The 14,960-nt window shown below is 46.8% G+C and overlaps 1 protein-coding gene across 8 annotated transcripts in view; it reads right to left on the bottom strand.

The window, feature by feature from the left end:
- OSBPL9 (oxysterol binding protein like 9) overlaps positions 1-14,960 on the bottom strand; it is a 1,205,712-nt gene that overhangs the window by 358,440 nt on the left and 832,312 nt on the right. For all 8 annotated transcript variants that reach the window (XM_086952425.1, XM_086952427.1, XM_086952426.1 and 5 more), the window contains one exon: positions 14,501-14,586. In XM_086952425.1, coding sequence (XP_086808551.1) covers positions 14,501-14,586 — 86 coding nt within the window. The remainder of the gene's footprint in view (positions 1-14,500; positions 14,587-14,960) is intronic.

Genomic DNA, 14,960 nt, shown 5'->3' with positions numbered 1-14,960 from the left:
GTTCACAGATCGCAACTCTGAACTGGTGGAAGAGAAAATCTACTTCCCAAACTGCTCGAGTTTCTTGTATTCCCTGTCCGGAGGTGCGGAAGGGAATGCGCTTGGGGACGCAGAGACTTGGACAACCAAGCTCTCAGGGGTAGGGTGTTGGGGGCGATGCATTGGGCCACGTTCCTATCCACATGAGCCCCTGTATTGTGCCTGGACCAGGTGCCCAAAAGAACATCCGAAAGTGCGTCATTAAAGTGCAGCAGTGACTCCGCAGAGGAAGGCGCCAGCCGAAGCACTTCAGTCAGGAGGTTAGTTCTGACAGCCACAGTAGGGAGCTCGAGGTGGAGAGCCTCAGCTGCCCTACGCAACACCACTGAATAAGTACCGCCCTCCTCCGTAGCCATGGTAGAAGGAGACTGCTCCAGATTCTGGAGAAAAATCCAGTCCACTTGCGTCCTCCAAATCCTCTGCCCAGTCTGGGTCTAACTCGCATTGGGCAGCGAGAGGGTCTTCAGATCCCTCCCAGTCCTCTCCGTCCTCCATAACGTGCTGGGTAGGCGGTAAAGAGGGAGCAGGATGGAGAAAGTGATAGAAATTCCCCATCCGCTTCGGAATCGGCGTCGATCGACACTAGTCCGGCACGTCTCCATGCCAGGGTGGAAGACGGGGACGACATCGGCCGGGGGACCAGCCGGTGGCGGTGGAGGTCATACCAGGTCAACCAACGGCGACTGGGATCCATGCATGGCTCCATGGGGGTCTAGTTGTGCCGGGCCGGAGCCATCGACGAAGAGAGGCGCGGGGCCCGAAGGTGCGCCAGCAGGGCCAGACGGGCCAAATAGGTGAGCCATGGCTGACAAAGTCCTGCAGCTGGACCCGGGAAAGGTGGGTGGACCATCGGCAACTGCGTAGGCTCCTTATGATCCACGGGGGCAGCACCACCCGCATACTCAGCCATGTCGCGCGACAGGCTAGGTGAAGAGCGACAGCGTTTCTTCGACTTCTTGTGCTTCGTCTTACCTGACCCCAAGTGCGAAGACTTCGTTGAACGGGACAGAGCACACTCCTGATCCTCAAGCAACTTTCGGGTCCGCTCCCTCAAAGTTTTTGGAGCGATGGCCCGGCAGTCAAGGCACGACGTGGGGTTGTGGTCCCGCTCCAGGTAGTAGGGACACTCGCGCTGCGGGTCCGTCACTGACATCATGCAGGGACAAACTTCACAAGATTTGAAACCAGGCATCCCTACAGCACCAGGAGTTGCTAGACTTAAAAAGACAGAGACAAAAGTCCCCCAAAACTCAGTCAAAAATTGACTGGGGGTATTGCTCTCTCCGGATCTGCGCTTGCTAGCGTGGAAAAAGAAGGAACTGACGTCAGCGCGCGAGGGCAGCATCTTAGTAGCTGCCGCAATGTCATCCTGCGACGGACGAGGAGCCGCACGATGCCACCTTCTGACGCGCAGGGGTACTGCTGACAAAAACTTTCTGGATCCAGTCTGACGCCTGAGGCGAATTCTAAGGTAAGGATTTTATCACTAACGTATCTCTTTCAGATATATCTGACTAGCAGGGCCTGGGTGTTGGCAATGCACCAATGATTTTCTGCTTGGGCGGCTTCTCTTTTACTGGAGGCGTCTAATATTTTTGACTCTTTGTCAGGAGGGGGAACATCCCCTGTAGTCTGCGAATTGGCCTGTTTATGGGCATTAGAGACCACCAAAGACTCTAGTAGCAACTGCCCTTTATTAAAGACTAGATCTGAGGGACCAGGCTTATGTTTTTTTATCAATTTTGGGGGTGAGAATGCAAGCACGCACTGGATCTTTAAAGATATCATCAGCAAGTCTCATCCTACCTTTAAGAATAGGTAGCTAGCCTTTTGTATGCTACTGAGCGTTTCAAATAGGAAATCTTCCTCTAGAGATTCCTTGTGTAGCTGTACCCCATGATATTCCGAAGCTCTATCAAGTAATTCTAAATATTCTACATTGCCGTCGGGAGGGGAAGGCTTTCCAAGGTAAAGCATGGGTCGTTATCTGTAGGTGAATCTGTGTTATGGTCTTTCCAGGAGTCTACTGGTAAAATATTGTCTCCTATATCTCCATTGCCATCATCATCATCTGGTGGTGGTGGTGGAGAGTTAGTTGGATTAATCAGCAAATGCTGCAAAGGTGGAGAAGTTGGTGTAGGGAACAAGGTGGAGAAGTTGGTGTAGGGGAACATGCTGGAGGAGGAGAGGAGGGGTTGGTACCTACATTCTTCTTCTTCAAAGGAATATGGTAAAGAGTGTCCTCTGACTCATGTTTGCATTTTGGAGATGGTTTAGGAAGAACACGTCATGTTTCTGGGTTTACATAAAGTTCCTTCTGTTTTGGGTCCGATTAGTGTGTTGGAGCATCGAAAATTGTGTCCTGCAGCTTCGGAGGACCAGTTTTAGGTTTCGGCACAGAGGATTTCGGTGACAAGGTGGAATCCATTTTCGGAAGGTTTTAGTGCCGAAGGAGGTTTGGATTTTGGGGTCCATGATTTCGGCTCCGAAACAGTCTTCGGCTCAGAGACTGAAGCTTTCGGCTCGGTGCCAGACTTTGGCTGACTCTATTCCCAGCCAGAAGGCTTAGGGCTGTGTTTTGGTGCCGAGCCGGAGGGAGGGGCGTCAGAAATGTCTTCTCGGTGCCGACCATGGCCAGAAGGCGGGGGTGGGACCGGATCCATTTGTTTCGGGTGAATTGGAGTTTGGGTCAAGGGGCATTCGGTACTCACGGGACGTTGACTTGTAGCAAGTCTTCTTCCATCTTGGAGTCCGATTCTGGAATAGAGACAAGTTCCTGTTGTTCTTCCTCGGCCCCCTGTGCGTCTAATTCGTGCTCAGATCCTTCGCCGAAGATGGTCGGCGTGTATTCGAAGTTTTGACTCTGCATCTTGCGAAGTCAAGCCCGGCGATCACGGAGCGTTTTCTTCGATCTGAATGATATGCATGTGGCGCAGTCCTGTTTGTTGTGCTCTGGAGACAAGCACAAGTTGCATACTTAGTGCAAGTCGGTTTGTGGATACTTTACGTGGGACAGAGGACAGACTTTGAATGGAAACCTTTCCATCCACTGCAAAGTGGATCGACGCAGTTAGGCAGGACGGCCTTCCCTAAGATTTTTGATCGAAATGGAGGTTTTACTCGGCTGATACGATACGCGGAAAGTTGGGATACTCGTTCGAAACAATACCTAGAGTGAATTGTGCACTGAGGAGAACCCGAATAAAATGATTTAAAACCGGAGTGCAGTAATACACGTCCGAACCCGATGGCAGACAAAAATAATCTAACAATGGAGTTGATGCCCATGCGCACTACCACCGATATGGAGAGTACCCTACCTTGTGACTGGAAAGACTTCTTTGAAAAAAAACAACTTGCAAACATCCGGACCCAACACTAGATGGCAGGAGTATGCAAAGCATGTGATCTACAGCTCACATTCCTCAAACATATTGTTCCATTTTGAAGAGAAACTTCCTGTAACGGCCTCGCGTGCGCAATTTGCCAAAGGATTGTCAACATCCAACTTGTCTACTTACGGCGAGAGGAATGATGTTCTATGATAAGTAATGCAGGTATGTCAACACATCTAATCATCTAATGTAAGGCCTGCTGTAGGGGTCACCTATCTATATTGCATGCAAGGTCTGCAGGCATGGCACACAGCATGTGTGCCATGTCATGTTTTCACTTTTGTCTGCACCATCTCACGCAGTCTACAAAAAGAGTGGTAACGAGGCCTTTAGGGTGGCACAATACATGCTGCATCCCTTCAGGGTCATCTTTAGCACTCATGCCCTAGGTACCAGGGGTACCATTTACTAGGGTATTCCGGGGTGTGAAAGCTCTTTTTAATTAGGGAACAATTGTACAGTTTTAGGGAAAGAGATCTGGCACTGGGAACCTGAATAGCCAGAACCAAGTGTACTTCTGTCAAAACCGCATCAGATGACAGGCAAAAAGTGGGGGTGACAAAGTCAAACAAGCATTGGCATAGCCAATAAGTCTAGACTTTGGGACCTTTTAAGTGTTTAGTTATCCAGCACAATATCCTTGGTGCAACAACATCAAGTGTTGCATAGCTAAACACTGATAAGGTCCAAAAGGAGAGAACTATTGGCTATGCTAATGCTTGTTTTGAGTGAGTGGCTCATGCAGATATGCCACTGTGAGGTAGAGATGCTGCAAGTGGTGGATGTGGTGGTGGTGGTGGTGGACGTGGTGGTGGTGGACGTGGTGGTGGTGGTGGACGTGGTGGTGGTGGTGTTGGTGGTGGTGTTGGTGGTGGTTTATGTGCTGGTGGGCGTCGTGGTGGTGGACGACGTGGTGGACGTGGTGGTGGTAGATGTGATGTGGAGATGGTGGTGGACGTGGTGGAGGTGGTGGACGTGGTGGTGATGGAGGTGGTGGACGTGTTGGTGGTGTTGGAGGTGGACGACTATTGGGTAGGAGGGTGCTGGCAGAATGCGGAAGGAGAGGAGGATCTCGAAGGGACACATGGGAGAGCAGAAAGAGGCCGAATATTAGTAAAATAAATACATAAAACAAACTTGGTAGTATGTGCAAGTGAAAACGACTGTGTTTGGAGCTATGCTTAATGAGCCATGGCGAGGGAGGAAAGCCGCGCTCGCTACTGCGGACCCTAGGCCAGGGCAGAGAGAAGGCGGGACATGCACCAACGTTGGCCAATTGCTTGCTGTCTTTCTTAGAAACTGTAAACCTATGGAAAGTTAGAGTCCAAAATGAACACTGGAAAGGACCACAACACTTTTTTTATACAAAAGGTTTCTAGTCGCACAAGTTGCATGCACAATTTAACAAATAACGAGCCAGTGTTGTTTATCCACACGCTCTTGTAGTTTATTTCACAATTATTCTCATATTTTGAAAACCAATATACACATTAACAATGTGCCATGTTAAAGAACACTTTTTTGCAATTTAACATTGCATAAACAAACAGTGAAGAATTATTTGACGCTTAACAAAATCGACAAAATGAATGATCACAATTGGTCAAAGTGAATGAACACAATTGAACATAACACATCACCAGTCCTTTAGTGATAGGTAAATACACTGGGGCTGAGATCATCTGAAGTGTACAGACATCAAGTTTTTAGAGTCTCCTGCCTATGTCTGCAGCCTTGGGACTTTGAGATTGAAAGTGTTCACACTAGGAGAGTAATTATTTGTACATTTTTCTCCATGGTCACTTGTAAAAGTATCTTGTCCCAGAGGCCGGGGTCAACGCGTTTCCAACTCCACATTGATTATGGGGTTTTCGTCAGGATCTGGACTTGGTGGTATCTTATGTAGGAACTAAGATGATGAAGCAAGGGCCGAATGGTTGCCACGTCAACTGTTGAAGCGAAGTGTTTTAATGCGAAGGTCTGTCTTCGTTGTGTTTATTTTCTGCTTCCAAAACGCTTTGTCGAGCCTTATTCCAGAATCAGAATGGACTACAATTGATGTGGAAAAACCTAGAAAGCCATTTGCATTGGCATGGACAGTCTAAGTTTATGATCCACTATAAAGTAATTTTCCTGTATCGTGATAGACCACCTCAACAGTTTGGGATATTCACCTTACATTTGCATCAGCCATCTGAGAGACCTGTGGTCAGTATGAACAAGGAAGTGAGTACAAAACAAGTATGTTCTCAACGTCTTCAGGGACCAAACCACAGCAGAGGATTCCCTCTCAATGGCACTCCAACGCTCCTCTTTGGGGGGGAGGAGGGGATAACCTCCTGCTAATGAATGCAACAGGCTGTTCAAGGCCATCATTGTTGGTCTGGGATTGAACCGCTCGTATCCCATGTTCAGAAGCATCATTCTATACTATGAACTGCTTAGAATAATCTGGAACTTTTAGAATGGGTGCTGAGCACATTGCTTCCTTCAGAGTGTCAAAAGCCTGTTGACAGCTCACTGTCCTAATTGTCTCCTTGGAGGCAAATTCTGTGAGGGATGCCAAAATCCTAGCATACCCACTCACAAACCGTCTGTGGTACACAGTCAAGCCAAGGAATGCCGTGACTTGAGTCTGGGTGGTTGGAGCTACCCAGTCCACAAGTGTCTGAATCTTGGGTTGTACGGGTTGAACTTGACCGCACATATAAGGTAGCCCAAGTATGCAACAGAGCCCTGAACTATCTGGCCCTTGCTTGCCCTGATAGTGAGGCCCGCACTCTGCAGACTCTCAAGGACCTTTCCTTGGTGAATCAGGTGATCTTGCTAAGCAGGAACTACAGACCGCAATATCATCTAGATATGCTGCACTAAAAACCTCCAACCCAGCAAGGACTTTGTTCACCAACCATTGGAAGGTGGCAGGGGCATTCTTTAGTCGAAATGGCATTACTGTTAATTAATAATGTCTATTGGGGTCGAGAATGCTGATTTTTCTTTCACTCCTGAGGTCAGACCATTCTACCAGTACCGAAGTCAAATCATAAGTACTGAGAATCTTGCCTGCCTCTAGCCTGTCAATCAATTCATCAGCCCATGGGATAGGGTGTGCATCTGTCTTCGTGACAGTATTGAGACCTCTATAGTCCACACAAAACATCAGCTCTGGTTTACCACCCCGGAAAAAAAGGCTTTGGGACTAAGCCCACTAGGCTAGCCCAGTGATTTTAGAGGGTTCAATCACCTTTAACTCCAGCATCTTGCAGACTTTAGCTCTAATGTTTTCCTTCACTAGGCCAGACTATGTGTAGATTTTATTTTTGACAGGTAGGCCGTAACCAGCATACACATCATGGGTACATCAGCTAGTCTGACCAGGGATGAGGGAAAACAGCACACACAAGGAGATGATGGACGGAGCGCTGAAACTTATAAGACACTCACCCCCAGTCACAGATCTGGGTTGAAGCCATCTTCGTTCTTTAGCTCACTTTGCCACCCCAGTTCAGACACAGCTATATGCAAATCAGTCTTGACCCTGTGCCTCATGGGAACAGTCCAGCTCGAACTGCCAAGCCATGTCTTCCCTGGACCGGAAGCAAGCATCCTGGGACCCGTTTCTGGCTAACAGCCGTCATCAGCCAGGCTAGCTTGAATCTAGTGGCAAAGTGAGCAAGGGATCCACATCTGGGCATACCCTGCCAACTAGGGCGAACAAAGCAGACACAAGGAGATGATGGACGGAGCGCTGAAACTTTTCAGGCACTCACCCCAGTCACAGATCTGGGTTGAATCCATCATCAGTCTTTATCTCACTTTGCCACCCCCAGGTCAGACACAGCTATATGCAAATCAGTCTTGACCCTGTGCTCCATGGGAACATTCCAGCCCAAACTGCCATGCTGTTTCTTCCCTGGACTGGTAACAAGCATCCTGGGACCAGTTTCTGGCTAACAGCAGTCATCAGCATGGTGAGCAAAAAAAACAATGGATTTAGGCCCATATCTCTGTACTGAAGTGAATGTATGACATTGTTCTGCATTCTGTCCATCAATTGTTGTTTTTGCATTTGTCACCCCGAGTGGGACAGGTATGCCCAGACGTGGGTCCCCTGCTCTCCATGCCACTGGAGTCAAGCTATGCTGGCTGAAGAGGGGTGAAACCCTGAAACCGTTGCAAGGATGCTTGTTTGCAGTCCAGAGAGAGTCTGGCCTGGCAGTTCGGGCTGGACTGTTCCCATGAGGCACAGGATCAAGACTGATTTGCATACGGCTGGGTTCAGACTGGAATGGCATGGTGAGCAAAAAAATGATGGATTTAGGCCCAGATCTTTGTACTGGGGTGAATGTATGACCTTGTTCTGAATTCTGTCCATTAATTGTTGTTTTTGCATAAGGGAAAAGAGCCCAGCATACTGCTCCAGGACTCAGCTTGCTGTTGAGCAGAGAGGCTGTCTGAGATGACAACTCCATCAACTGACCCATCTTTAGGACTGTGGGAGAGGAGGTCAGTGAGAGCTTCACTCTTTTCCTCCTGGTTCTCATCAGTGACCATCAGCATGGGCACATCAGCCCTGTCATGGAAAGGCATTAGGCACTTCACATGGATGACCTTGTAAGAGCTCTTGCTAGTGCCTAGGTCAACTAAGTAGGTGACCTCAGCCTTTCCTTTCAAGGATAGATTCGGACCACTCCATATGCCCTGGTTCAAAACCCACCAGTGCAGACTTTTGGTCATACCAGAGCTTCTAGAGCTCTTGGCTGGCCTAAAGTTTTTTGGATGCTTTTTCCACATACACAGCAATTCTTGAATGTACGCCAAGTACATAGTCCACCATGTCTTGTTTAGGCTCTTTGAGAGGTTTCTCCCAGCCTTCCCTCACAAGACTTATGGGTCTCCTTACAGGATGACTAAATTGAAGTTCAAAGGGACTAAAGTTCACTCCCTTAAGTGGCACTTCTCTGTAGACGAAAAGCAGCCATGGCAAAAGGTCATTCCAGCTCCTTATGAGTTTTCCAGGGAGTCCCATGTTTTTGTTGACCCGTTTCATGGTTTTGTTGACTCTCTCAACTAAACCATCTGTTTGTGGGTGATATAGGGTAGTGAACTTAGTCACACCACACTCATTCCACATTGCCTTTGAGGATGCAGACATGAAGGTACTCCCACTATCTGATACGTCCACCTTCTTATGAAAACCCACTCTTGTAAAAACACTTAAGAGGGCTGGCAGTCCTAAGTGGAATTGCATTGTTTACTCAGTGGCATGGTCCACTACCACTAGTATGAACCTGTTTCCTGATACAGTGGAAGGGTCGAGAGGACCGACCATGTTAATCCCTACCCTTTCAATGGGAATCCCAACCACTGGAAGTGGAATTAAGGGGACCTTTGGGTGGCTACCTGTCTTGCCCCTGCTTAACAGGTAACACAGGAGTTACAATACTCCTTCACCTTCTGGACCATATCTGGACAGTAGAGGTGGGTGACTACCTATGCTATGTTTTTGCATAGACAAGATGCCAAGCTAAGGGGATGTTGTGTGCTAAGGTGAGTAAGAACTCTGGGCACTAGCTTTCTCCTAGTGGCACCATGTTTGGGCTCCCTAGCCTCAGTATACAGAAGTACCTTCTCCCAATAGGTTCTGTAGGAGCCACAACATCGCTCTTTTCCTGGTCAGCAGCTTGCGGTATCAGGCTCTCAAGAGTGGGACAGGTCCCCTGTTCCTGGCACAGCTCTTTCCAAGAGTGTCCCCCGGGACTAAAAGCTCTGCCTGGTAAGGCCCAAGATCCCGAGGCTCAGTTCCCCCTGGGGCTGGTAGGTCTTCTCCCTGCAGAGAGGGGAACTGAGCTTGTGGCTGTTCAGATGTTGGTTTACCAGCCTTCTTATCTTTCTCTTGAGAGATTGGGCCATTATTCAGGGCTCCACTTCCCCTTTTTCCACCCTGAGCTTTGCTCTTTGTTTGGATTTTAAGCACACCCATTTCAGGTATTCCCAGCATGGCTGCAAGGACCTAAGCTTTACCTTAGCCCATGCTGAGGACACCAGATCATTCTCTAACAGATATTCTACTTGCATTGTAGTGGAAACGACCACCTTCTTTTGGCCAGTAACCCCCCGCCCCAATTCTAAGGACATCACAGCCATGGGATGAACTTTAGTTTTGTTATCAGCACTGATGACTGAATAGGTTTCTCTAGTTAAATACTGCCCTGGTGATATCAGTTTCTCAGTCACCATAGTGACACTTGCACCTGTATCCCTCAGTGCTTCCACAATCACCCCATTAATATGTGACTGTTGTCTGTATTTCTCCAGATTACTGGGACAGACAGCCGGGACAGCTACATCCACCCCATACTCAGATCAAAGTGGCTTCAGAATGCTGTCTAACCTGGTCAGGGAACACAAAGGATCTACTCTGGAGACTCACCACCCCAGTGGTAACTAGGGGGGCATTAGAGTAAACCACTGGCTTACCCCGGGACCCACCCTTGTACTGTGAAGTGTCTCAGGGCACACCCTCATGAACAGGTTTTTGGAGGCCTTTAGAAGGCTCTTTGTTTTTGTCTTTAGACTGAGCCACATTTTCCTGGGAGATGGGGTGGGAGGTAGTTATCCCTTTCTTTTGGTCACCCCCTCAATGAGACTTTTTGGGCATCCTAGTCTTGACCCAATGGTCAGCCTTCTTTCCCAATTCTTGGAGGCAGACTAAACCTAGGTCCACCAAGTACAGATGCAATTTTTCGGACACAAATTTACTTAACTGATGTTTTTTCATATTTACATTTCAAAATCCATCATAGTCTTGTACCTGGCTCCCTTTCAACCAGCACCTAGTAATTTGGCTGAAGTCAACAAAATCTACCCAGGACTGACTCAAGGTTTCCCCTGAATTTAATCCTGTAATCTTCTGTTGAGTCGAAACGCCCCAATCAGGGTATCCTTCATGAGGTCATATAGCTCAGCATCTGCCTCATTCAATGTCAGGAGTCTATCCCTGCATCTTCCTGAGAACAGCTCCCATAGATGAGTGCCCCAATACTTTTAGCTAAGCCTTCTCATTCCACAAGCCCGCTCAAAGGCTGTGAAAAACTTGGTGATATCATAACCCTCAACATATTTGGGGACAATCCCTTTTGGGATTTTCGAGTCAAAGCTTTCATCTCCACTCCTATTTATTAGTCTGCTGCTACCATTGATGGGTTCTAAACCCATACCAGCCCTTTCTCTAGTCAGGATTTTGGCTTCCAGGGCAGGTCTCCTGGCTCGTCTCTCAAAAATGACATCTTGCTCTCGGAGTTCTTCTCTGGACCCCAAGTTACATGACCTACCACCCGGAGTAGAGGAAGGCACTCTGGGCACAGCTTCAAGTTGGTGTGTAAAGGTACAATATCTTCTCTTTCTAGGAAAGGAGGATCAAGCCGCTGCAAAACTGGGCCCAGTAACGAAAACAGCCCCCAACCTTCCAGCCTCCCAGGTAAATGCCTGATGCCTGGTATGGCCAGGCCGGCCAAGACCCTGTTCCAGTGTTCCTAATTGTGGCATCATCAAGATGGTGGAATTTCCTTAGAGTAGATCACATCAGGCAGCTCACCTTAGGGGTGTGTTTGACCTGGGTGTTCTCCACGCCTCCTTGCATAACTTATTTCCCCCCTGTCATGGAGCCACATGGGCCTCAGGGCAGGGGGTGGCATCTCCCAGGTCGGCGTGGGTGCAAGGGTGAAAAGTTGCCGGTCATGTTGGTAGCCTCTAGCGATACACAGTTTAGTCCAAAGTACCTGTCATAACGGGACTGCATGTGGGGACACGTATGGAAGAATCCAGAGGGGGTTCAGTTGGTGAGGGTCTTGGGAGCAATGGGGCACAGTGAGCTTCCGTGAACCCACGCCGTTGGGCTCGGGTGCAAAGGTGTTTGGCCGGCTGGCCACTTGTGTTGGAGGCTCTCACACTTCTCAGTCTTCATTCTCAGTGTGAGCGTTGTCGTTCCTGACAGCCCTCATTGGGCAGGTCGGTGCTGGACCTGTTGGCACCTGTGGTATCCAGTCTAAACACTCAACAAGCCTTGTTTGCAGCAAATGCTCAGGTATCCAGGGTATTGGTGCAGGGGAGCTCCTGGAGGGTCAAACATTTCTAAACTCACTGGAGAGATGGGGCTGACCTCTTGGAACCACGATGACCTCCTCCTGGCAAGATGCTTCCTCTGAGGGCTCGATGGCCAGCAAAACCAAGTACGGTACCAGAGTGGTCGGTGCCTGCAGATGCAGGGGGGTGGCTTCTTCACCTCAAGGAAGATGCTAAGTGATTGTTGAAGCAATAAACAGACCTCCAAGAGTTTGTGAAGGATTTTGAACTTCTAGACGAGATTTCGGGCAATTGCTGAGATTACCAGCAGTCATGCAGGGTTTGGCACCAATTTCGGAGCAGGTCCTCTATTCTTGTGGAGTCAGCTCTTCTTTGTCCTTCATTGGTCCCCAGGCAGACAAATCTGAAACTCTGGTGTCAGGGGCAACCCTAAATACTGAATTTAGGGGAGTGTAGTGCAGTAGCCAATGGGGTACCTACACCCCACTCACTATATGACCACTTCCTGGGAGAAGTGCGCATAATCGTTACCCAGAATTCCTAGTTTCACCAAAAAGAAGATGGTGAAACTTCAGGCGGCCCACCTTAGGGTGCCCCTATCCTGTAAGTGTGACACGCCTTCTGACTATCTAATTTGTTGCCAGCTCCTGTGCCAAATGGGCCTAAGGGCAGGGAGTGGCATTACCCAGGTCAGGGGTATAACCAAGGTCGCATTTCAAAGGGGGTAGAGGCTTTGAGGCCTCTGGCCTTGAGACGCTAATTTGCTAGCCATCCTGCTGAAGGAGGAGTGATCACCTTCTGCCATTCTGCAGACAAGCATTGCTACTGGCCTCAGAGAGCGTGGTACATTTACCTGCGACTTACAGGGGTGCTAAAGTCCTTGCCAATTGAGTTACAATAAGGCATTTACCTTGTTTTAAGGGAGAGAGCACTGGCAACCTGATTATCAGGGACCCACTGCTTTTCCAGTCAAAAAGCATCAGTACTAGGGCAAATAATATAGGTGACCATATCAAATAGGCCCTTTTCTACAACATGTGCATGCGTCACCAGGCATGACATGACGCGGTCAACAATTTGTTTTATTTTTTATTTACTGTCTGTGAAGGAGTGACACCATTTGGAGAGCTAGAGTCAAAAGGAAAAAAACAATAACTTAAACATGTGCTAAAGCTTATTTTAAAAACAGATGGTCCGCAGCAAATGGGAGCTTCCCAGCCCAGCAAAATCGGAAAAAAAAATATTTGCTTTGGAGACTACCAGGACAGGATGGGTGGGAGTGCAACTGAGAAGCAGGTGAATGAGAAGTCAACGTGGGGAAGAAACAGAGGAACTTGAGCCAGAGGAAGTACATTTTTTATTAAAAAGGATGGGGTGGGGTGAAGCTATAGAGAAGATGGAGGAGGAAGTAACATGGAGTATGCTGGGTTTAGCGGTATTTAGGGGGTGGGAGAATCAAACAGGGGAGAGAACAGCACTCATGTATTACTTAAAGAGAAAGAAAGAAATTAGTTTGTGGAATGTGAGCAGTTGAAGGATGCAACTCCTCTAATGAAAAGAATGTTAAAGAGGTAGACTCCAGGGGAAGGGCATATTCAACAAATCGAATTAAACCCATGAACTCAGAAGCGAGCAAATGAGTGACAAGAAATGGAACCAACAGTACGCAATAGGCTGTTCAAAACCCACTTTAAGTTTAAGTGTGGTCCGCAAGAGGTCCCGTGTAAACAATCAGCTAAAACCGATCTGTAGATGACCGTTAAAAATGATTGAGTTGAATGAGGACAGCATGCTGCAATGTGTTAAAGCACTGGTTACACAATAATTTTGCAAGCAGGATATTTTCAGAAAACCCTTCTTTGCAAGAAGTGACAAGTCAACATATGAAAAGCAGAGGGAAAAATATAATCAGAAAGGGGGCACTGGTTAAAAAGAGCCATGTTTTTCAGGAGGGAGCTTTCTCAAATAATGGTCTTGTTTGTTGAAGCACTCCAGATAGTGCTGGAACCCGCTACAATATAGACTTTATGTTTACATACATTTTGAAACGTCCTCTAATTTTGCCTCGCGCAGGTAATTAACACCCTTTCTGTCAACAGATTTCTGGGGATCAGAACATAGGAGCAATTTCTTCTCAAATAGATATCTCACTAAAAAATGATCAGTGCAATCAGAAGAGCTCTTTAATGCTCAACCAACCCCACCCTAAAAAAAAAAAAAACTTGATTAACTGACTGCAAGGGAGCTAACAAAGCTTTCTCAAAATTACTCACAGTTTTCATTAGTATTCTGCTTTCATTTTGTTTCTTTTGCTGGAAGCTGCGGGGCAACCTCTATGCAATTACTATGTATTTTCAGTCTCTATACATAGCACATCAAGAATTATCTGTGATATCCATGTTTTTTAACGATTGGCTTCATGTAAATATTATGATGAATATGAGCTAGTCATGTTGTCTATGTATTTTAAAGCATTGCTGTACCCAAATTGAAAGTATGAGGTTAGTGGATGAACCAAAGGAGTACAAATGTTCTGCTTTTTTGTGCAAGCACCTATTTTAAAAAGTGTTGTTTCGCAGCATCAAAAAGTTGACTTATTTTATGTTGTATTATCAGAGAACCACACTTCATCTGGAACACAATGGCCCTGTCATTGGCTGCCATTTTGCAAAACAATGTAATATATTCCTTTAGTTCAAATGGTTGAATTAAGTTGAATACAGACTACATATTTAAGAATGTACTAGGTTGTAAAATGATGGGGCATTTGTGTCTTTGACCACACGGAGTAAACAGGTATCAATATTTTTGTGTTAAGTGAGTAATTCAGATTTCCTGTCAACCACACCAAACTATTAACAAAAAGGGATTCTCTTCTCACACCACATGTAAATAGAAAAACTTAAGAAAATAAAATCTCTTCGCACACATCTGTAAATAGCAAAACTAAAAAAACGTATAGGCAATTGTTAGAGACATACCTCACAAACAAGTCTGGATGAGCAAAAAAGTCTGCATACATTTCCAAAAGTGATCTTTTTTCAAGAATAAAGGTGGGAAGAACTACCTAGAAATGTAAATACACTTTATTATTAGTTTGATACAATCTCAAGACAAGCATTTCTGTTACAACACTCCTCTCTCAAGGTATTCGTAATGAAGAGTAACTTAAGATACATACATTCATGCACTACTCAAAGGTGACCAAGAGCTTGAAACTCAAATGCCGGCCAGCCGCACGATGGATTATCCTTGTAAAATTATTTATAATATGCTTTCAAGTTCATAAACATTCAAGCGGGTGAGGTATGACAAAGAGCGGCAGGCATCCAAGAGGATGGAAGCTTACGAAACAGACATCACATTAAATATTTATGACATTTCATAGGAACAAGGCAATAAACGCAATAAAGAATTGCACACACATTTTAGAAATATAAG

Source organism: Lissotriton vulgaris, chromosome 1_1, assembly GCF_964263255.1.
Source record: "Lissotriton vulgaris chromosome 1_1, aLisVul1.2, whole genome shotgun sequence".
In the NCBI taxonomy this organism is placed as follows: Eukaryota; Metazoa; Chordata; class Amphibia; order Caudata; family Salamandridae; genus Lissotriton; species Lissotriton vulgaris.
This window is presented reverse-complemented; position numbering and strand designations above follow the sequence as displayed.